We start from the raw sequence: 24,516 nt of genomic DNA on the forward strand, positions 1-24,516 counted from the left end.
CATGCCGTGGAGCAATTCTATCCATTCGCCACAACTGTTGAGCCCACGTGCTGCAACTACTGAGCCTGTACCCGAGAGCTGTGCTACACAACAGGAGAAGCCACTGTGATGAGCAAAATAAACAAATAAAGGTTTTGTTTTGTTTTGTTTTTTAACGAAGTGGTTGACTTCCCTGGTGGTTCAGATGGTAAAGCGTCTGTCTACAATGCGGAAGACCTGGGTTCAATCCCTGGGTTGGGAAGATCCCCTGGAGAAGGAAATGGCAATCCACTCCAGTACTATTGCCTGGAAAATCCCGTGGACAGAGGAGCCTGGTAGGCTACAGTCCATGGGGTCACAAAGAGTCGGACACGACTGAGCAACTTCACTATTCACTCACTCACTGTACTATCGAATAGATTAAGGTGGGCCCTAAATCCAATATGACTGGAGTCCTTGTAAGAGGAGAACAGAGACACACACAGAGCGGACACAGTCATGTGAAAACACAGTCAAGAACTGGAGGGACACAGCTACAAGCCCAAAGTATAACAGCCAGTGCCAGCCACCCCCAGAAGCTCAGGGACGAAGGACTCTTCCCCAGAGCCTTCAGAGGGAGCGGAGTCCTGTTGATTTCAGACTTCGAGCCTCCTGAACTACAAAGAAAGTATTTCTCTTGTTTTAAACCACCCAGTTTATGGACTGCCTGGTGGTCCAGTGGCTAAGACTCCACGTTCCCCAAACAGGGGGACTGGATTCGATCCCTGGTCAGGGAACTAGAGTCCACAGGCCGAAACTAAAGATCCCGAATGCCACGTGGAATATCTAAGATCCTGCCTGCTGCAACCCAGCACAGCCAAATAAAAATAAATATTTTTTAGAAAATAAAAATAAACTACCCTATTTATGATGATTTGTTACGGCAGCCCTAGGGAATGAATACATAAAGATAACCGTCTTGCCAGCAGTGGCCTAGAACACAGAAGCAATGTCTGTTAAAACTGCTCCACTCCCCTGCAAGCCCGGCAAAAAGACTTTTTCATCAGAAATATAGAATGCTAGCACTGGAAAGAAAGACAGCTGATAAGAGTATTTACTGGGCATTTACTATGTGCCAGTTGTCTTGCTAAGGACCATATGTGTGTTCACCATCCCACTGAAGGGGCATAACCACCACAGGAGGTGACCATTATTCTCCCCATTTTACAGGTGAGAAACGTTGAGGTTCAGAGGGCTGAAGTGACTCACCCAAAATCCTGGAGCTAGGAGTGGCAGGGCCTGGGTAAGTCTTGGGCTAATCCCAGAACCCAGAGTACTGACCTCTACCCCATCTTCTCTCAGTTGGTCAAGTTCAATCCCTTTGTTTTACAAATGAGGAAACCAAGGCATAGCTACAGCAGTGATCCCAAAGGCTCTGCCCACGCTGGGGGATGAACAGCTTAAATAAAGCAACTGCCAGCCAGCGGTCCAACTGAGGCTCCCTGTATTTGTAAACAAAGGGTGCTTGCTCTTCCCACTGGCAAAACAAGTAGGGCTGGGCAGCGAGGGCAGCGAGCTACGACTCTGCCCACCATCTGAGTGGCAAGTAGCCAGAAACTAATTAGCTATCTCAGTTTTGGCAAAGCCTGAGGAAGGAAAGTGGTTAATGACAACGAGGCCCAGCAAGCGTGTTGAAAGAGAAGATTAAAGGCTGGAACGTAGAAATACAAGGCTCTTGAGTTGCACATGACTGAGGGGGGTGGGGTGGCCTCCAGGGCGCACTCAGCAATATACAGGGCAGGCACCTTGTCCAGTTCAGTTCAAGAACCACAACACACCCATGGGAGGCAGGGAAGAGAAACTCTTCTCCACCCTGGCTCTGCTTCTGGCGTAAGGATGACTGGACCAGCCGATGAAGCAGCTGGACGCTACAGGAGCCCCAGAGGCAGATTTCCTTAGATGTGACCTATCAGCCCATGGGTCTCTGGAAATAGAACATGTCCCTCCTGCAAACACCTACTGATATGCTACCTGAGTATCAGACCCTAGACTGGGGCTCCAAAGGATGCTCACCCCACCCCCTCATCTGGGGAGAGAGGAATGAGTGATCAGGGCTTTGAAAAGTGTATGGGCCTCTGATGCGGCAGGCACTGGACCCTGTGGCAACACGGAGGAGGCATCAGAGAAGGCTCCCTGGAGGAAAGACTTACTAAGTTGAAAGTGAAAAGGGGAAGCCACTCAGTCATGTCCGATTCTTTTAGACCCCAAGGACTATACAGTCCGTGGAATTCTCCAGGTCAGAATACAGGAGCGGGTAGCCGTTCCCTTCTCCAGCAGATCTTCCCAACCCAGGGATCAAACCCAGGTCTCCTGCACTGCAGGTGGATTCTTTACCAGCTGAGCCACAAGGGAAGCCCTACTAAGCTGAAAAGGAAGGGGTGTTACTGTAGAGCAAACAGAAGTCTGAAGTTCCTGCACATCTTCTTTCCCTCTTGTCTTGTCGTTGGGAGAGTTTTCTTATACATCCCGGCCCCTCAGAGGGAATCTCATTAACAAAGTGTCAGCTAGATATTTAAGAAACACTCAGTGCAGCCTCCTCAGAGCCAGGGATTGAGCTAGGAAACAGGATAGAAGATGAATGGGATGCAGTCCCTGCCCTCCAAGAGCCACCGGTGTAAAAGGGAAGACAAGCACCGAACGTGCGATTACACCACAGCCAGAAAATGCCCATTTCAAGACCACTGATGTTTGTGTGTGTCTCCCCTCTTCCTATATGACAGGCACTGAATGAAGGTACTTGATTTCCATCATCGCACTTAATCCTCATGACAACTGACTCTGGTGAGCATTATCACTGCATTTAGCAGACAAGCGGACTCTGAGGCTCAAAGAGGCAGAGAAACTTGCCCAAGATCATAGAGCCAGTAGGTTATATGACCAGGACTCAGTCCCAGGTCTGTTTGACCTGGTGATGGTCATTAATTTTATGTGTCTATGTGGCTAGGCTACAGTACCCAGTTACTTAATCAACATTGTGGAGGAAACAGAGATCAAATTGCCAACATCCGTTGGATCATAGGAAAAGCAAGTGAATTCCAGAAAAACATCTACTTGTGCTTCACTGACTACAGTAAACACTTTGACTGTGTGGATCACAACAAACTGAAAAATTCTTAGAGAGGAATACCAGACCACTTTACCTGCCTCCTAAGAAATCTGTATGCAGGTCAAGAAGCAACAGTTAGAACTGGACATGGAAAAACAGACTGGTTCAAAATCGGAAAAGGAGTACAACAAGACTGTATATTGTCACCCTGCTTATTTAACTTATATGCACATCATGCAAAATCCTGGGTTGGATGAATCACAAGCTGGAATCAAGATTGCCAGGAGAAATATTAACAGCCTCAGATATGCAGATGACACTACCCTAATGGCAGAAACCAAAGAGGAACTGAAGAGCCTTTAGATGAAGATGAAAGAGGAGAGTGAAAAAGCTGGCTTAAAACTCAACATTCAAAAAACTAAGATCATGGCTTCTGGCCCCATCTCTTCATGGCAAATAGATGGGAGAGAAATGAAAACAGTGACAGATTTTATTTTCTTGGGATCCAAAATCACTGCAGACTGGTGACTGTAGCCATGAAACTAAAAGATGTTTGCAACTTGGAAGAAAAGCTATGACAAACCTAGACAGCATATCTAGGCAGAGACATCATTTTGCTGACAAAGGTCCATAGAGCCAAAGCTATAGTTTTTCCAGTAATCATGTGTGGGTATGAGAGTTGGACCATAAAGAAAGCTGAGCAGTGAAGGATTGATGCTTTCGAACTGTGGTGTTGGAGAAGATTCTTGAGAGTCCCTTGGACTGCAAGAAGATTGAACCAGTCAATACTAAAGGAAATCAACCCTGAAGATTCATTGGAAGGACTGATGCTGAAGTTGAAGTTCCAATTCTTTGACCACCTGATGCAAAGAGCCAACTCATTGGAAAAGACCCTGATGCTGGGAAAGGTTGAGGGGAGGAGGAGTAGGGGGTGACAGAGGATGAGATGGTTGGATGGCATCACCAACTCAATGGACAGGAGTTTAAGCATATTCTGGGAAATAGTGAAGGACAGGGAAGCCTGGCATGCTGCAGTCCATGGGGTCGCAAAGAGTCAGACAGTACTTAGTGACTAAACAATAAATTTAATCAAACCCTAATCCAGTTGTTGCTGTGAAGGGATTTTGTAGATATGATTAACATCTATAATCAGCTGACTTTAAGGAGATTATCCATGATAATGAGTTTTGCCTGAACAGCAAAACTGAGGCTTCCTAGAGGAAGAATAAATTCTGCCTGCGGACCACAGCATCAGCTCTTGCCTGAGAGCTGCCAGGCTGCCAACCTGCCCACAAATTTCAGACTTGCCTAGCCAGACCCCACAGTCGCATAAGCCAATTCCTTGAACTATATCTCACTGGTCTTTTTTTTCTGGTAGGATTCTGACTGGCACAGACCTGAAAATCATGCTCTAGGCTAAGGCTGGTGCCAGGAAGCCACCATCTCTTCAGCCCGAAAAGGACAATGACAACCACCAGCGCGCTAGGTTGTTTAGCGGGTCGAGTGTGATGAAGGGCAGTGATCGGTGAAGAGAGGGCAGGCCTGGCCAGGAGAACACTTACTAACCTTGGAGTCCTCAGGCAAAAGTCTTACATCTCTGAGCCTTAGCTTCATCATCTGTAAAGGCATATTCAGTGGTTCCTCTCTCATAAAAGTGCTATGAAGATTAAGTGAGATTTTGCATGGAAGGTTTCCAGCATGGCGCCTTGTGATATGGCCAAAGCACAGGCTCGTTTTTGCCACAGTTGTAACTGGCTGGATTCTTAATTATTTTGAGTCGTTACCATTGCCCAGTGAATGTTCCCATCTCATAATTCAGTGTAAAAAATGCCCACAACTTTATAATCCTTAGTGATCTTATATGAATGCTACACGGCTTGCCTGATCTGTCCCTCCCCCTGACCTCACACCCCAGGGCCACTCCTTGAGGATGATGGACAAGGCAGGCCTCGTGCAGAGCACTTCACACTCAGGCTCCTCTGACTCACACCCACCCTGGGAAGTGCGTATCAATACATTTCATTCACAGAAGGAACCTGTAGCACAAAGAGGTGCTTGTCAAGAAGCTCAGAGGGAACAGAACCAGGGTCTAAAGTCACATGTTCTGAAAAGCCCAGGCTTCCCCACTCCAGGCCCTCGGCCATGCTGAGCATTCCTTATTACATATACCTCCTTCTGTCTGATACACAGCAGTCTCACTTTTGTTTTATTTATTAACAATTCAGTATTTTATTTTATTCCTATTGTTTTTAATATTTATTTTTATTTATTTCTTTATTTGGCTGTGCCAGGTCTTAGTTGTGGGATCTTTAGTTGCAGAACTCTTAGTTGTGGCCTATGGGATCTAGTTCCCTGACCAGGGCTCACACTCAGGTCCCCTGCATTGGGAGAGCAGTGTCTTAGCCACTGGACCACCGGAAAAGTCCCCATCAATTCAGTATTTTCATAACTATAAATCAACCTACCCCACTCCACAGCCTCTCGTAATCCCTTGCTGTATAAAAGAGTCATTTTTCCACAATTGGGACCAGAGAGTATCCTGAATTCGACCTTTTTCACGGACATTCCTTCATGGGCACTGCATGACTGAGCTTCAGGAATCTCAGGGCCTCAGTTCAAAGGCTGACTTTGTCATTTACCCACTGATGCCCTCAGCAAGCAAATTACCACCTCTGAGCCTCAGTGGCCTCATCTGTCAAATGGACAGAAACAAGGGACCATGCATGTCAAAGAGTTGGGAGAATTAAAAGAGTTCATATATGTGAGGCACTCAGTACAGAGCTGCCCTCGAGAAAGGTCAGCAGTGGTATCTTTGATGTTAAGTCCAACAAGTCCATATGCCATGCTTTGCTGTAAACCTCTCTCTTATCCAGGATGACCAGGCCTGAGCCCATGGAGGAAATGTCTTGGGGCCACTTGCCCCTCCCAATAGGGCAGCCCTCTGACCATGTGCAAGCTCCTGCCCTCCTCACCGAGAGGAATGGAAAATCACTAAATGCGGGGCATTTCCCAGCACTTCAGGAGGATGAGTTTTTGTAACCAAGGGAAACAGATTACCTCCATCTGTCCTGCAGGGGCATCTGGCCTGGCTGGGAGAAGCAGCTTCTTTCCCTTGGCGTAATCCCTACCCCTGCTCCCAAGTCCTAGGCAACCAGCCAAAGGCATCATTCTCACCAACAACCTCCTGACATGGGCAGGCCTTGCGCTAGGCCCTGCATCATCTCCCCTAACGCTTGCCCTCACTGTTGTCTCTGCCAAAACACCTCCTCCCAGCAACTGGCCTCTACTCGATGGTCTCCTCCCCCCGGCCACCACCAGGCTCCCCATCTTTACCAGCAGCCCTGCCATTCTCTCTCCCTGTGTCTGCTTGAGTTGACTTCACTGCCTATACCATTGGCCTTACATCTATTTTTTTTATCATCTAACTTTTCCCCACTAGAATGTCAGCTCCATGAGGACAGGGACTGTGTCTTAAACCCTGCCTGGTACTTAGGACGAGCTGCCGAATATACCTTTACCTGCATTGCAGGTGTTTTTCTCTCATCCCCATTTCTCAGAGGAGAAAACAGACCCAGTGAGGTGAGCCCAAGGGTGGAAGGCCAACAAGAAGCAGACCTGGATTTGAATCCTGTCTCTGAAGGATATGGCTGCTTCACCAGCTGCTGGCCTTGCCCCTGGGGGAATTGGGTTCTTTGGGCCCGTTTTGTGTTGTCAGTGGCCCCCCCCGGCTGGGCTGCCCTGTGCAGGAACTCACTTTTAATGTTCCCAGCTACTCCTGTGTCCAGACACCCTTTGGCTCAGATAATCCCAAGCATGGAAAGAGATGTAAGTGAGAGCAAGGGGTTAGGAATGCAAAGTTCCAGTCCTGCACTGGCCACTGATTCAAAAGACACAGAACCTCTCCAGGCTTCAGTTTACTCACTGGTAAATCAGAGGGGCTGAACTTGACATACAAGATGGCAGAGGACAGGGCAATGGCTAAGCATGTAGCTCTACTGTTCACAATAGCCAAGGCATGGAAACATCCAGATGTTCATCGACAGATGAATGGATAAAGAAGATGTGGTTCATATATACAACGGAATGTTACTCAACCATAAAAAAGGAATGAAATCATGCCACCTGAAGCAACTCAAATGGACCTAGAGACTATGATACTACGTGCAACAAATCAGAAAGAGAAAGACAAATACCACAGGATATCACTCCTCTGTGGAATCTAAAATATGAAACAAATGAACACATCTACAAAGCAGAAACAGACTCGCAGACAAACAGACTTGTGACTGCCGCAGCTGAAGGATGGATTGGGAATTTGAGATTAGCATATGCAAATTATTAACATTATAAATAGGATGGATAAACAACAAGGTCCTACTGTACTGTATAGTACAGGGAGCTACATTCAATATCCTAAAATAAACCACAATGGAAAAGAATATTAAAAAGAACATATGTATATATTCAGTTACATATATATAACTAAATCACTTTACTGAATAGCTGAAATTAACACAACATTGTAAGTCAACTAATCTTCAATTAAAAAAAAGAGTGTGGGCTCTGCAATCAAAATGACCTGACTCCAATCCAACTCTAGGACTTTGAGGATGTTTTTATATCAAACATTCTCTGAGCCTTGAGTTTCCCCATCTAGAAAATGGGGTAAACAGTACTCACTAATAGGGTGAAGATTAAACAGAATAATATATACACATCTCTAAGCAGAGTGCTTGGCACAAAATAAATGTTCAATTAAGAGAATCATCATCGTGATTCAAAATCCTATGCCCTGGTGAAAAGGTTACTTCTGCAGGGGAGGGCAGCGAGGCCATTTCCACCTCTTCCCGTGTCATGTTTGTTGAATGGGGCCTACCTGGGCCTGCTGCATTGGGAACATGGAGTCTTAGCCACTGGACCACCAGGCAAGTCCCCTGAATGGGACTTTTTGACCTCCCAGGACTCTGAAGTTTGAGTTCCTTCCACTTCTCAAGAAAGACTTGGGAAGCTACAGAAGAAAAAATTCTTGCTGCACACGCCCACCCGGCCAGAGACAAAGCTGCTGATTTCTGCAGCTGCACTGGGAGCTCTAAATCAATAGAACACAACCCAGACACCCCGTCCTACTCCGTGCCCCTCAGCTGGTAATGGGGCCGCTGCAGCCTGCATGATGGTAAATTGCTAATTTAAGCCTGGCTCCTGCTCTACCCCTCGATTATCCCTCTTCCTGTGCATGTTATGATGTTCCGGGTAGCCAATTAGATTTAGAGGTCCCAGGACTCTGACGTTAATGAAATCATGTCTTGCCCTTGCACAGCCCTCTTCCTCTAAAGTTCAGGCATCATCCTCCAGGAAGGGGAGAAGGGAAATCTGAGAAGCATTCTTCCTCCAGTCCCAGCTGCGGGAAGAGGAGCCTGAAATTATGTCTGTCTATCTTTTCTCTACCTGAATCTCCAGTGCCAAACCTCCACACAGTGGTTTGCCAGAACCCTCTTGCACAACTTCATGGACAGGAAACTCCCTGTATTACACAGTGGCCCATACCTCCCTGAAGAGCTCTATCAGAAAATTCCTTAAGGAAATAATATGAGATGTGTACAAACATATGAGTTTAAGAACATTCAGACACATTATTTAGATTGGCGTAATATGGGAAATAATGTAAGTCCCCCCATATAAGAGACATTCATACAATGCAGCTATCAAAAATCATGTCTTCAGGGACTTCCCTGGTGGTCAAGGGGCTGAGGGTCCGCTATCCCGCTGCAGGGGGCCCGGGTTCCATCCCTGGTCAAGGAACTAGATCCCACATGCTGCAACTAGGAATTTGAGTGCTAAAAAAAAAAAAAGAAAGAAAGAAAAAGAAAAAGAAAAGGAATTTGAGTGCTGCAACTAAAGATGCCACCTGCCCCATGAAAATGGGAGACCCCACGTACTGCAGCTAAGACCCAGCACAGCCAAATAAAATCATGTCTTCACAGAAGCAAATCTGGAAAACTCAGCAGTGGCCACAGGACTGGAAAAGGTCAGTTTTCATTCCAATCCCAAAGAAAGGCAATGCCAAAGAACATTCAAACTACTGCACAATTGCACTCACCTCACATGCTAGCAAAATAATGCTCAAAATTCTCCAAGCCAGGCTTCAACAGTATGTGAACCATGAACTTCCAGATGTTCAAGCTGGATTTAGGAAAGGCAGAGGAACCAGAGATCAAATTGCCAACATCCACTGAATCATAGAAAAAGCAAGAAAGTTCCAGAAAAACATCTACTTCTACATTATTGACTATACCAAAGCCTTTGACTGTGTGGATCACAACAAACTGTGGAAAGTTCTTCAAGAGATGGGAACACCGGCCCACCTGACCTGCCTCCTGAGAAACCTGTATGCAGGTCAGGAAGCAACAGTTAGAACTGGACATGGAACAACAGACTGGTTCCAAATCAGGAAAGGAGTATGTCAAGGTTGTCACCCTGTTTATTAAACTTATATGCAGAGTACATCATGCGAAACGCTGGGCTGGATGAAGCACAAACTGGAATCAAGATTGCCAGGAGAAATATCAGTAACCTCAGATATGCAGATGACACCACCCTTAAGGTAAGAAGTGAACAAGAATTAAAGAGCCCCTTGATGAAAGTGAAAGAGGAGAGTGAAAAAGTTGGCTTAAAACTCAACATTCAGAAAACTAAGATCATGGCATCCGGTCCCAACACTTCATGGCAAATAGATGGGGAAACAGTGGAAACAGTGAGACTTTGTTTTTTGGGGGGGCTCCAAAATCACTGCAGATAGTGACTACAACCATGAAATTAAAAGATGCTTGCTCCTTGGGAGAGAAGCTATGACCAACCTGGACAGCATATTAAAAAGCAGACATATTACTTTGCCGACAAAGGTCTCTCTAGTCAAAGTTACGGTTTTTCCAGTAGTCATGTAGAGATGTGAGAGTTGGACTATAAAGAAAGCTGAGCAGTGAAGAACTGATGCTTTGAACTGTGGTGTTGGAGAAGACTCTTGAGAGTCCCTTGGACTGCAAGGAGATCCAACCAATCCATCCTAAAGGAAATCAGTCCTGAATATTCATTGGAAGGACTGATGCTGAAACTCCAATACTTTGACCACCTGATGCGAAGAACTGACTCATTGGAAAAGACCCTGACGCTGGGAGAGATTGAAGGCAGGAGGAGAAGGGGAAAACAGAAGACGAGATGGTTGGATGGCATCACTGAAACGACGGACATAAGTTTGAGTAAGCTCCGGGAGTTGGTGATGGACAGGGAAGCCTGGTGTGCTGCAGTCCAGCGGGTGGCAAAGAGTCAGACATGACTGAGCGACTGAACTGAACGATGTGAGAAGGCTGCTAGCAAAATATTATATATGATGTGACCATTATTTCAATACAGTATGCCTCCAATGTCATTAAAACACACACACAGTGAGAGACACAGAAAGAGATGGGAAGCAAATACATCAAAATGACAAAGCATTTCTCTTTATGGTAGGATCATGGGTAACATTTGTCTCTGCTTAATTGCCTCAGTATTTTCTGAAATAACTAGTGTTACTCATAGCAACATGTGTTACTGTGTTTATTGTAAAAGAAAATGTTTAGTATTGAGCTGATCGTTTCCCTGTAGTATCCACCCCAAAATTCTAGTTCCTCTGGGGCTCAAGAAATGTCAATCTAAAAAAAAAAAAAAAACAGAGAGAAATGTCAATCAAATGAATGAGATGCAAGTCTCTCTTCTTCTCAATAGATAAAATCATGGAAAATGTATATAGCATACTTACCAAGTTCCTGGTTCTGTACTGAATTCCTTCACGTCCAGCCTCATGAGCTTCTCATAACCACCCTGTGAGGGTAGGGGTCTCACAGGGGTCTATTTATACTCCCATTTTACAGATGAGAAGACTGAGGCCAAGAAAGGTCATACATGTATCTCCCAAGGTCCCTCTCTTAGTAAATGCGATTCCCAGGTCAGTCTGGCTCTGACATCCAGGCTCTCAAGTGCTGTTACCTCACGCAGAGGCCTGAGAAGTTTGCAGACAGCAATCTGCCTTCCTCCCCAGCCCTGGTCCTCCCTCCTCTAACTAGGCAGGCCCAGCCTTCGCCTCCACTGCCAATGTGTCTCACAGACAGCAGTGGGAGAGTGGGTCTGGAGGGGTTTGGGAGCCAGGAAGATCTGGGTTTGCCCCTTTCTGGCTGTGAGAGGCACCTGCTCCATCTGAGCCTTCTGGTCCTCATGTCTCACTCCCTTGCAGGCCCATCGTGGCTCGGAGGAGCCTCTGGCCCATGGCAGGAATGCGGGAGTGACTCCTCTGGCTTCTCCCTGGTGTGCCTGTGAGTCATACACACTCCGCAGAAAGTAAACCCAACAGGCTGGGAAGCCAGGCCCTGGGGCAGGGCCAGGAGGCACAGGGACACTGAGCAGGACTGCAGCTGCCCTCCCTGCTCAGCCTCACCAGGGCTCATCGGCCCAGCCTCCTGCCTTCTACAGGTCCCACAACACTGCAGTTTGAAAGGGACAACCAAAGCTAGGATTTCCGGGGCCTGCCCAAGGTCATCCAGTTCTCCATTGCCCTGATCCAACCCCTTCCAATCTGCCCCATGTCCCCCTACACCAAATTCATCCTCTTGAACTCCATTCTGCACAGACTGCTCCAAAGTCCTCTTCCCCATGGCCCATGACTCCAAGTTCCCTCATTTCCCAGCATGGCTGCCTTACCGTGGGCCCAAGAACCCGTCCAGTCTCGCAACTCAAGCCTCAGCACAGCCTCCAGCCCCTCATACAGCCATGCTGGGCCTGAATCCAGGCTTCTCTTAAGTCCTCCCTCCCCTCTCCCCCAAGAATAGTAGTAACAGTGTTAGTTGCTCACTTGTGTAAGACTCTTTGCGACCCACCCTGGACTGCAGCCCACCAGGCTTCTCTGTCCATGGAATTCTCCAGGCAAGAAAACCAGAATGCGCTGCAATTTCCTACTCCAGGGTATCTTTCTGACCTAGGGATTGACCCCAGAGAGGTGAAAGAGGAGAATGAAAAATCTGGCTTGAAACTCAACATTCAGAAAACTGAGATCATGACTTCCAGTCCCATCACTTCATGGCAAATAGATGGGGGAAAAAAATGGGGCTCCAAAATCATTGTAGACGGTGACTGCAGCCTTGAAAGTAGAAGATGCTAGCTTCTTGGAAGGAAAGCTAAGACAAACCTAGACAGTGTATTAAAAAGCAGAGGCATCACCTTGACAACAAAGGTCTGTCTAGTCAAAGCTATGGTCTTTCCAATAGTCATGTATGGATGTGAGAGTTGGACCATAAAGAAAGCTGAGTGCTGAAGAATTGATGCTTTCAAACTGTGGTGCTAGAGAATACTCTTGAGAGTCCTTTGGATGGCAAGGAGATCAAACCAGTCAATCCTAAAGGAAATCAACTTTGAAGATTCATTGGAAGGACTGATGCTGGAGCAGAAGCTCCAATTCCTTGGCCACCTGATGCAAAGAGTTGACTCATTGGAAAAGACTCTGATGCTGAGAAAAATTGAAGGCAGGAAGAGAAGGGGGTGACAGAGGATGAGATGGTTGGATGGCATCACCAATTCAATGGACATGAGTTTGAGCAACTCTGGGAGATGGTGAAGGACAGGGAAGCTGGCGTGCTGCAGCCCAAACAGTCAGACATGAATGAGCGACTTAACAGCTCCAGTATTGCAGGCAGATTCTTTACCATCTGAGCCACCAGCAAAGCCCCCACCAGAATGACTCCCTCCAATTCCCGGGGGCTGGCTCATGGAGCTCCTCTAATATGTGCAGCCCTCTTCCCCAGGAATTTTGGAAGGCAGAGACTGTAGTTGGTGGTTCATCACCAGCCCCAGGGCCTGGCTGCAGTTCAGCACTCAGCAGGCGTGCCTGACAACCCTGTTGAGGCGGACACCTGCTTGCAAGACCTTTCCCGCTTTGGCCCCTGGCGGCCAGCCCTGCCCCCTAGCACTCCTCCTTCAGCCACAGTGAACTTCCCCGCCCTCTGCAGTGCTGCCTTCTGATCATCTGAAGATTTCTTTGCTCGTGCTGTTCCCCCTGCCTGGAAGGCTCCATCCTCATCTCTCTGTGGAGCCAACCCACTGCTCCCGCCCACATCACGACTCAGCATAGACACCACCTGCCCTGGCTGGGTGCCTCCAGACTCCGTCAGCTCTGAAAATTTGCAATTGTCCCTGGAGCTTTAACTTACTAGGGGGTCCAGGGCGCATGGCTGCGTCAGAAGCCAGGGCCCATGATGCGGCTTCAGCTGAGCATCTGGGCCGTGGGGGCTGCAGCTGGACAGGCCCGGCAGGGTCCGTATCAGCAAATACTTGTGAATGAGTAAACGTGCAGATGATGCAGGAAGCAGGAAAGGACCCAAGGTGGAAAGTGTAGGCAGTCTCATGGCCACCAGCTCTGCCTGCCCGGAACAGCCACTGGGCTGCCAGTTAATCTCAGCATCTGGCGCGTGCTGAAGGCCTACTCCGTGCCCAGTGCTGTGCTGTGACCTTTACATGCATGATCTCACATAGTCCTCCCAAGAGCTATCCTGATCACCGCAATTCTGCAAATGCAGAAAGGGGGCTCAGGGGAGTTGAGCCGTTTGCCCAAAGCCATGCCACCAGACATGGTAGAGCAGGGATGGTAGACCAGCACCACCTGACCTCCTGGTGTGACCTTCTCCACTGCACTGTCTCACCTCACTGGGATCTCTCCTGGCCCAAGGGCCCCAGGGTCTGCAAGACCTCAATCCAGGCAAGAGAGGGGAGAGAGACCAGAAGGCAAGAGGTTCACGCTGGGTCTCCAAGAGCAAGACAGGAGCTCAGGGCTCCCCTGCTGCACTCATTCCAGCCACCCCTGGCACCTGGGCAGTAGACAGAGGGGACAACCAGAATGCCTCGCTCATCTGTCGTGACCCGCCCCACACCAGGCTGCCAGGCCCAACCTCCGCTCCCTGCTTGCTCTATGCTGCAGCTCCCTGGGATGGGAGGCAAAACACAATGCTCTACCAACACCACCGTGCCATCTTTAGGACAAGGTGCCTCTTAGGCAGGGGCTACGATCCACATTTTATAAATGAAGAAACCGTGGGGCAGAGCAGCCATCCAGCCTGCCCAAGATCTGGGCAGGTGGCAGAGCTGGTATCCGATACAAGAAGAGTCAGAAGAGACACCAGCCCAGGAAGAGCTCAAGGGGCAGAGTCAGGAAGAGACAGGGAGGCCTGGGGGGGTGGGGGTGGGGGCTGGTGAGAGACACAGCAAGGTGTAAACAAGCCCAAACCAGGGTCAGGGAGAGGGGAGGCAGCAGACAGGGCAGGCGGACGAGCGGCCACACCGGAGAAGCATCGACTCTGTTCTCCTCCCTGGATTCGGGGCAGGCAAACCAGGAAGTTCTGGGCCACGTACAGGGAAGATGGCATCATCACTGATGACTTCTGAAGACGGAGTCATCAGAGATGCAGGGATCCTTAAGCCCTTCACACTCCACCTAGCTGGGAAGGGAACTCTGAGATGCCAGCCCTGCTCAGGGCATGACTCCACCCGGAAGGAGGGTTTGTCGGGCATCTGCTGTAAAAACTCCCCAAGTCCCCACACTGGCTGAACTCACCCAGCAAGGGGAGGGAGGGAGCATCTGCCTGGGGACCACACATCCCCAAACTCCTGCTCACACTTCCTGGAAGCCTCAGAAATCACAGGCTGTTGGCTAAGAATGCAATTCCCAGAGGCCCCTCTTGTGTATCCAGAAGGGTGAACGGGCTTCCCAAGCATATCCTTGGAAGATGGGGTTGGGGAACAAGGAGTGCTTTGTGCTCTGGGATTCTGAGATTCCTGTGATCTTTTTTTTTTTTCAGCCCCTCATGTATGTCAGCCTTGTTCCTCACCTTTTTACTTAGTTACCCTCTCCTTACCTTTCAGCTCCTCAGAGCCCTTCCTGGAATTTCCAGATCAGGTGAGACCCTCCCTGATCCTGGGTCTCACAGCTCACTCTTCCATGGCCCTCAGCACAGCTGCAAACTTATCTCTGTTGGATGACTAGTGGATGAATGTCTATTTCTCCCAGACCTAAGCTCCACGAGGGCAGGGATGGTGGATTTTCTTCCCCACCATCACATCTCAGCATCTAGCATGGATTTTTATTGAATGAGTTTATTCTTTTCATTCCTTCACATAGAAAAGGCTCAGACACAACATGTCTCCTTTAATCCTCACCACCACCCCAGATGTCCTGCTGTTATTTCACTTTATACGCAAAGAAATGAGCTTCGGAAAGGTGAAGTCACGAGTCCAAATAGACAGCAAGTAAGTGACTTTGAACTCTGGATTTGCACATTGATGTGTCTGGCTTCAGAGCCCCAGCTCTGCCGCTCATCTCCCTCCTTCTTTGTCCCAACGGCCCTCTGGATCGCTTTTGCAAACCCTCCGTAGGCTGAGCTCAGGACTGACAGGCAGAATTCATCCATTCAACCACTCACTCATTCAGCCAATCAACTGACTCACTTACTGGTGGGGCTGGGCTCTGCATGGTCAGAGAACCATGGATACACCGGAGGTTTCCTTCGTCCTGGATCCCCTCTGTCCACACACTGCTCTTGAGTCGAGCCCCAGACAGCTGCCCTGTCCCTAGCCTCCCTTTCAGTGGGGGAGAACCAAGTGCCAGGACCTGCATTCCCCTTCCCAAGGACGGCAGCCTAAAGCACATGTGCTGAATAACTCGTGTAGAGTCGCCATGCTTTTGTCTCCATCATTCTCTGAGAATCCTAGGACAAGAGGAGGAATAGGATTCCGCCCCCTCCTTCTATGCAATTCTTTGTCCCCTACACCAGGCAGCTCTGGAAAAAGTTCTGGACCTAGAGGAACAAGCCTCCTTGCCTCCCTCTGAATTGCAGCTTCTTCACCTGTATACTGGAGGTGACAATGATGGGGATGCTAATGCCTATCCCACCAGGCTGCAGGCCAGGATGCAATCAGTCAGGCCCAGTGATCACATAGATGGCTGCCCCGGGAAATGCCTGCACAACACAGGGACCTAAGGGGCCCGCTATGCTGCTTGCAAGATGCACTTGACACAGGGTGATTTGGGGAAGGTTGATGGGCAGCACCCTAGCACATGGAGCCCAGAGCCTGCCCTCAGTGGACCCTCAGAAGGGAGAGGCCCTCCCCTGGCTCAGCAGGGCTGGGGGTTCACTCATCAGCTGACCAGCCAGAGGCCCCAGGAAAGAGACTGGAGGTGGAAGTGAGCACACTGACGCTTGGCTTTCCCCAGATCAGAGCACTGAGACCTCCCCCCAGCCCCGAGAGCGCGAGTGCAGGAACCTGGGCTCCTGGAATCAGAGCTACTCCCAGGCCCACCTTAGGAAAAGCACCACCTCACTCTCCTTCTGAGGAATCTTGCTCCTCCCTCCTCACACTGACTGGGTCCAGACACCTTGCCAGCTGCACTTATAATGCTCTCTGAGTGCCACCTCACAAAAACCCTGTCAAAGAAGAATCTATTACTTCCGCATTCTATAGATGAAGAAACTGAGGCTCAAAGAGGTCAAGCGGTTTACCCCAGCGGCAGAGCCAGTTCGTGGATAGAATTAACACTCAGATTGACTTGAGTCTGCAGGACTACTTCCCAAGGTAAAGTGGGGAGAACCACTGACAAAGCAAAGATCGCTCCTGCCTGTGCTTGGGGGAATTTTCCCACTGGAGCTGGTGATGAGTCACTAAAAGAACAGGAAATTCTTGTGCCCTCCACTCCTCCTGGGGGAGCAAAGCTTCCCCCGGAATCATCCAAGCCAAAGCTCCCACAACACCCCCACACCACACAACACTCCAGTGTACCGTGCTCTGTCCAACAGAGATCTCCCATTCTGGAACTCATGGTCCCAGCTGCAGAGACTGGGTCTCTATCTCCTAGACGGGGAAACTGAGGCAGGTGGGACAGATGGTGGGTGACAGGAAAGGGCCCCCAGTGTGACAGGGATCAGCAATTGGGCCAAGACCACAGTTCACATCTCCAGCCTCTGAATCCACAATCTGCCCCCTGCCTTCTGCCCTGTCTGGTGGCACCAGGCCCCAGAGAGGTTCAGGATTGTCTCTTGGTCAGCCAGCACAGATGACCCATTTCCAGTTAACCAGGATGGGAGTTTCCTTTCAAGCCTTTTTGCCCGTGTCTGCATTGGCAGGGCTGGGTCAGGACTGCTTCTGGGCAAGCCCATGATGCTTTAGACTATCTGAGAAGGTCCCTGCACCACAGAGACACATAAAAGAGAACTTTACTTTCTGAGATGAAAGCATAAACTCCACTCCAGCCCAACCACATCACTTTTGCTTTTGCCAGAAAAAAAAAAAAAAAGTGTTGGAGAAGAGAAGGTGAGAGAGGGGACATTTGTGAGGAGGATCCGCAGCCTCTCGGAATCCCGTCCAGAGCTCAGAACCAGATGGCCCCAGGGAAGGAAGCAGAGAGCGACTGGGCTGGCCCACTGTACCCAGGAACCATGGCGACCCCTCAGCAGATGCACACACAAGTGTCCAGAGCCACTAAAGAACAGTCACGTTGTCACTCTGACAGAGAGAATTACCAACAGATAGTGTGAGACAAGCACACACACCAACACTGGAGCCCCAGCAGATGGTCCCCAAATGTGACTTGGTGAGCGCCCGTCAGCACCATGCAGACACACAAGCGCTCCTGTGCCCCCACCTGCAACCTCAGCCCACACACCGCTGTCTCTCCGGAGGCCCAGCGCACCTCGGGCATCTCTGCCCACCACCACCAGGATGTCCAAACACGCATCGGTACTGTCACAAACACAGAATCACGCACTCGCAAACTGTGACAGACACACAACTGTCACCAAACTGTCCCACACAGTCTGACACAGAAGTAGGGGGAGGCCAACAGATTACCCAATGTTAGTTAAACGAGCGCGCACGCACACACACGCACACACACACACACACACACACACACACACACACACACACACGCACGCCAGGGTCGCCCTTGCCGTGGAAGCGCTCTTTCCGCTGGGCCCCCGCACGCCCCCTTCAGGAAGCCCAGAGGCCCCGGGTGTGCGGAGTCCGAGGTCAGGGTCCCAGGTCCGCGGTCCCCACCCTCACCCTTGGGGCCCTGCCGGGCACTCCAACCCGCAGCGGACTCACCGGACGATCCCGAACATGACGAGCACGTTGCCCAGGAGCCCCACGGCGCACACCGCCGAGTAGAGCGCGGTGATGGCGATAGCCAGGGCAAGGGACGAGGCGCTCCGTGCTCCTGGCGGCCCCGACGCGTTGGCACCCGCGCTGGGGAAGGCGTCCGACGCGTTGGCGAGGAGCTGGGGCTGCAGCTCGGGGTCGCCGGAGGGGGCCGGCTCCATGGCGGCCAAGAGGCCTGGCTGCGTCCCTGCCCGCTGTGCGCCCTGGGCGCAGAGACCCGGTGCCAGCAACGCGCCAAGGGAAGAGGCTGCGGCCGGGACGAGGCCGCGGCCCCGACGCCGCTGGACGCTAAGCCCCAGCCTCCCTGCTACCCCCGCGCCTCCTCAGCCGCCTCACCGCCCGCACCGGCCCAGCCCCCGGCTCCCGCCCGCTCTCCAAGCCGGGAGAGCTCTGAGCCCGGAGCCGCTGCGGGCTCCTCGGACGCGCCCGCCGCGCGCACCACGTGGCCCGGAGGCGGCCTCCAGTCTGCGCCCGCGACCGGGGGCGGGCGCTGCACCACCGGCTCGGAGTGGAGCCGGGGGAAACTGCCCACTCCCTCCCTAGGGACGCTCCTCAGGCTCGGGTGCGTCCGCGCGGACCGCAGCCGGGACTCACCGCCGCGTCTTTCGCTGCTTTGGGGGTGGAAAGGACCTGTATGTGAATCCCGCCCCTCACCCCTGCGCTAACAAGCAGAGTGACCTTGAGCAAGTCATTTAACATCCCTCGACTTCATTTTCCTTTTCTGTAAAGTGATAATAATCACACCACCTCCTTCAGAGGGTTGTTGGGGAGATTAACATGATGTGGTTAAAGAATTTAGCTCAGTGCTGGGTACCTAGTAAACGCTTCATAAATAACCATTATTATCTTTTTTTTTTTTTTTTTTTTTGCAGCCCATTCATTTGCTCAACAGATCTTTTTTGGGTGCGGAATATAAGAGCCAGGTACTATTGAGGTGAATTCTCCAGGCAAGAATACTGGAGTGAATTGCCATTCCCTCCAAGGGCTCTTCCAGACCAGACCCGGGGATCGAACCTAGGCCTCCTGCACTGCAGGCAGATTCTTTACCATCTGAGCCACCAGGGAAGCTCAACTGAGGGGTCGCTAGTGCATAAAGCCCTGCCTCCTTACAGCCCAGTGGAGGAGAGAGACCTCAATCCCAAGATCACACTGAGGAAGATCTGGTCACACACGGAGGAGAGTGAAGGAAAGCAGGGCACTCCTTTGGCGGGACCTACAAAAGCCAGGGGTCAGGACAGCTTCCCTGAGGAAATGACGCTTAAGGTAAGATGTGAAGTGTGAGGAGGAACTGACTTAGGAAAGAGACTGGGGAGGAGCATTTCAGTCAAAGAAGTCACACATGAGGGCTTTCTGGTAGCTCAGTGGTGAAGAATTCGGCTACCAATGCAGGAGACACAGGTTTGAACCATCCCTGATCCAGGAAGATCCAACCTGCCACAGAGCAACTAAACCTGAGTGCCACAATTACCGAGCCAACACCTAGAGTCAGTACTCAGCAACAAGAAAAACCACCGCAGTAAGTCCATGCACCGCAAGTACAGAGTAGCTGCGCAGCAACAAAGATCCAGCACAGTCAAAAATTAAAATAAAGTGTTTTTAAATATATATTTTTAAATCACATGTGCAAAGACCCTATGTTCAGAGGGATAAAAGGCCAGAAAGAGGAGAGGACAGAAAGGGAGTGTGGGGAGAAGGTAGGATCTCAAAGAGCATCTTAAGGATCTCTGTGGCTGCTGTAGGTGCAGGTGGAAAGAGGCCATTTCTGACACCTTCTCTCTGACCTGACCAGCCCCAACCCAGAGCCATCCTCGTTTTGGGGGGCCCTGTCCTTCCCAGAACATTCTCCCTATTGTTCCAGCACTGTGCTGAGCCCTTTATCCAAAGCAACACTTTGACATAAACTCCCCAGTTTACAGACAAGACTAATATTCTCATATGGTAATTTTTATTTGGCCTCAGTTAGTTCCCCAACCAGGCATCAAACCCATGCCCCCTGCAGTGGAAGCAAGAAGTCTTAAATCACTGGATCCCCATATAGTAATTATTTCTAGCCAAGTTTGTTTCCTCCTTGGGAAGACCAGGCTTGATTGATCCCTGGACCCAATGGAGGGCTGTGGTCACAGTGGGGGCTCAGGAAATACTTGTTGGATGAATAAAGGACCCGGGTTGGGGGGGGGGCGGATTTGAATGGGACAATACTGGAGTTCTTGAGCTCTGGACTCTGTGGTGACACTCTTGGCCCTGTGAGTGGCTGGCTGAGGACCCCTCACTCTCTGGCTTGAGTCATCCATCTATGCACAAGATTCCTACCCTTTCCCAGAAAGAACAAAGCTGGAATTCCCAAGACCATCCTCCTCTCCATTCTTTTCTTTTTTAAGAATGGTTTTTTTGTTTGTTTGTTTGTTTATGGCTGTGCTGGGTCTTTGTTGCTGCATAGAGGCTTTCTCTAGTTCTGCTGAGTGGGGGCTACTCTGTTGCAACGCACAGGCTTCTGATTGCGGTGTCTTCTCTTATTGCGGAGCACGGACTGTAGGTGCATGGGCTTCAGTAGTTGCGGCTTTCAGGCTCAGCTGCTCCGTGGCATGATCCTCCCGGACCAGGGATCAAACTTGTGTCCCCTGCATTGGCAGGCAAATTCTTAACCACTGGAAGGGGAACCACGGAAGCTCTCCTCTCCATTCTCTTTATCCCTCTCAGCTGCTGTCCAAGCCCCGCTACTAGCTACAGCAGACTCCCCACCCCGCAAGGCTTTCCCACCCAACCATCTAAGGACTCATCAGACAGGTGATTTTTTTACTCTGTGGTCACATGTGCTGCCAGAACTCTCTCCCTTGTCCCAAAAGGCCTGGTATACTCAGAGACTTTTCTGGTGCCAGAGGAAAGAAATTGGAACAGGACGCAGGAGGGCTGTTTCACTAGAGTACCAGCTCCCTCCCAACTCCTCCAACACGCCAAATTTTTTCCCACTTCAGGACATTTGCATATTCTATTTCTTCCACTGGGAAGGGCTCCGCCACCTCCTTAGGCTAAATGCTATTCATCCTTCAAGTTTCAGCTTAAATATCACTTCCTCCACGAAACCTTCACTGACTGCCCTCCTCCACTGCCCCATACAATTAGATCAAGCTGTCCTTATCGTTTGTTCTCACAGCATCATGCACCTCTTCCGCACAGAAATTTATCTGGGTAATCACTGGATTTGTGTGCATCACCTCTACAATAGATCTTGTGCACTTCTGCACCTCCTCCTTAGTGCTTGATGCGTGATTGACTAGAAAGCTCAATTCCACCTTTGGTGAGCTCCCCCTTTGATGAAGGAGACAGAGCATTTACAGCTTAATACAGGACCTACAAATTCTCTTAAGCAACTCAAAACCCTTTGCATAAACTCTGCAGTCACATCTTATTTGGAACTGAAGTATAGATCTCCCCCTTACAATGGGATTGTTGTTGTTCAGTCACTCAGTCATGTCCAGCTCTTTGCGATTCCATGGACTACAGCACGCCAGGCTTCCCTGTCCTTCACTATTTCCCAGAGTTTGCTCAAACTCATATCCAGTGAGTCGATGATGCCATCCGACCATCTCATCCTCTGTCGCCCCCTTCTCTTGCCCTCAATCTTTCCCAGCGGCAGGGTCTTTTCCAGTGAGTCAGCTCTTTCCATCAGGTGCCCAAAGTATTGGCCCTGAACTCCCAGCACATCCCAGGACCTCCAGGGCTTTAATTGCAGCCCTGAACTAAGGCTCACAATGGGATTATGTCCCAATAAGTCTATTGTCAGTTAAAAATATCATGGTAACTAAAAAATGTATTTAAGAGCTTCCCTGGTGGCTCAATGGTAGAGAATCTGCCAGCCAATGCAAGAGACACAGGTTCAGTCCCTGGTCCGAGAGGATCCCACATGCCACAAGCAGCTAAGCCCGTGCACCATGACTACTGAGCCAGTGCTCTAGAGCCCGTGAGCCGCAGCTACTGAGTCCACGCACCACAACGACTGAAGCCCTTGCGTCCCGGAGTCTGTGCTCTGTGATCAGAGAAGCCACTGCAATGAGAAGCCTGTGTGCCACAGCCAAGAGTAGCCCTTGCTCGCTGCAACTAGAGAAGAGCCCACATGGCAACCAAGATCCAGCACAGCCAAAAAATAAATAAATAAAAATGTATTTAATACACCCAACCTACTGAACATTATAGCTTAGCCTAACCTACCTTAAACATGCTCAGAACACTTACATTAGCTTCAGTTCTATTCGGTCGCTCAGTCGTGTCTGACTCTGCGACCCCATGAACCGCAGCACGCCAGGCCTCCCTATCCATCACCAACTCCCAGAGTCCACCCAAACCCATGTCCATCGAGTCAATGATGCCATCCAGCCATCTCATCCTCTGTCGTCCCCTTCTCCTCCTGCCCTCAATCTTTCCCAGCATCAGGGTCTTTTCCAATGAGTCAGCTCTTCGCATCAGGTGGCCAAAGTATTGGAGTTTCAGCTTCAACATCAGTCCTTCCAATGAACACCCAGGACTGATCTCCTTTAGGATGGACTGGTTGGATCTCCTTGCAATCCAAGGGACTCTCAAGAGTCTTCTCTAACACCATGGTTCTTCGGCGCTCAGTTTTCTTCACAGTCCAACTCTCACATGCATACATGACCACTGGAAAAACCATAGCCTTGACTAGATGGACCTTTGTTGGCAAAGTAATGTCTCTGCTTTTTAATATGCTATCTAGGTTGGTCATAACTTTCCTTCCAAGGAGTAAGTGTCTTTTAATTTCATTGCTGCAATCATCATCTGCAGTGATTTTGAAGCCCAGAAAAATAAAGTCAGCCACTGTTTCTCCATCTATCTGCCATGAAGTGATGGGACCAGATGCCATGATCTTCGTTTTCTGAATGTTGAGCTTTAAGCCAACTTTTTCACTCTCCTCTTTCACTTTCATCAAGAGGCTCTTCAGTTCTTCTTCACTTTCTGCCATAAGGGTGGTGTCATCTGCATATCTGAGGTTACTGATATTTCTCCCAGCAATCTTGATTCCAGCTTGTGCTTCCTCCAGCCCAGCGTTTCTCGTGATGTACTCTGCATAGAAGTTAAATAAGCAGGGTGACAATATACAGCCTTGACATACTCCTTACAGTCAGGCAAAGCCAACTAACATAAAGCCTATTGGATAATAAACTGTTGACTATCTCACTAATTTATTGGATACTCTACTGAAAGCAAATGGCTGTGTGGGCACAGGATGTGGTAAGTATACCAGCTGTTTTTCATGATCTCCTGGCTGAGTGGGAGCTGTGGTTCACTGATGCTGTCCACACCACATAGCATAGGCCTGGACAGGATCAAAATTCAAAATCCAAACCACAGTTTTTACTGAATGTGTAGCAGTTTTGCACTACTGTGAAGTCAAAAAATCATAAATCAAACCATTGTAAATAAGAGAACATCTGTCCTAGTTCCCAACTCCATCGCCTCCTTGGCTTTTGACTGTCACCAAGCAGGTCTACCCTCACCCCTCGGCATTGCATTTGAGACCCTTCCCAGTCAGGTGGCTCAGGGGGTAAAGAATCCGCCTGCAATGCAGGAGACACAGGAGATGTGGGTTTGATCCCTGGGTCGGGAAGCTCCCTTGGAGGAGGACATGGCAACTCATTCCACTATTCTTGCCTGGAAAATCCCAGGGACAGAGAAGCCTGGTGGGCTTCAATCCAAAAGGGTTGCAAAAGAATCTGACATGAGTGAACGACACAGGGACCAGTCTGGTCCTACCCAGGGTTTACTGTTCCCCTCTTCTGACTCCACCCCCTCTCCATACTGGGCTGGAGGGAATTTTTAAACACTGCATTCCACGATGTTTTTTTTTGAGTCCCTCTTGGGTAAGGAAATGCTATGGTGGAAAGTCACAGCTATGGTGGAGCCAAAAGACAGAAAGTTTCCCTTCACTTCTCTGAGCCTTAGTTTTCTCATCCAGAAAGCAGAGAGAGGCAGGATTGGTGTGAGGATCTGGTGAAACAACAGATGCTGTGCCAACTGAGAAAGGGCTGCATGAAAACAAGTTATGAAACCAAGAGCATGAGTCAGACCATCGCCCTTTTAAAGGAGCTCGCAGTCAAGAAGCCGTGACAGACAAGTGAATGACCAAGCACGTGAGGGACGTGATTGCTGAGACGCCACACGTGCTGTCATGGGCTGTGCCTTTGCAGAGTTTGCTTGCCATCTCTGTTTTCTCATGG

General features: G+C 49.7%; 1 protein-coding gene across 1 annotated transcript in view; it reads right to left on the minus strand.

Moving 5' to 3' along the window:
- Positions 1-18,681, minus strand: part of OPRD1 (opioid receptor delta 1) — a 38,950-nt gene extending 20,269 nt beyond the window's left edge. The window contains exon 1 of the mRNA XM_027965410.3: positions 18,236-18,681. Coding sequence (XP_027821211.1) covers positions 18,236-18,450 — 215 coding nt within the window. The 5' untranslated portion in view covers positions 18,451-18,681. The remainder of the gene's footprint in view (positions 1-18,235) is intronic.
- Between the last annotated feature and the right edge of the window lie 5,835 nt (positions 18,682-24,516).

Source organism: Ovis aries, chromosome 2 (genome assembly GCF_016772045.2).
Source record: "Ovis aries strain OAR_USU_Benz2616 breed Rambouillet chromosome 2, ARS-UI_Ramb_v3.0, whole genome shotgun sequence".
In the NCBI taxonomy this organism is placed as follows: domain Eukaryota; kingdom Metazoa; phylum Chordata; class Mammalia; order Artiodactyla; family Bovidae; genus Ovis; species Ovis aries.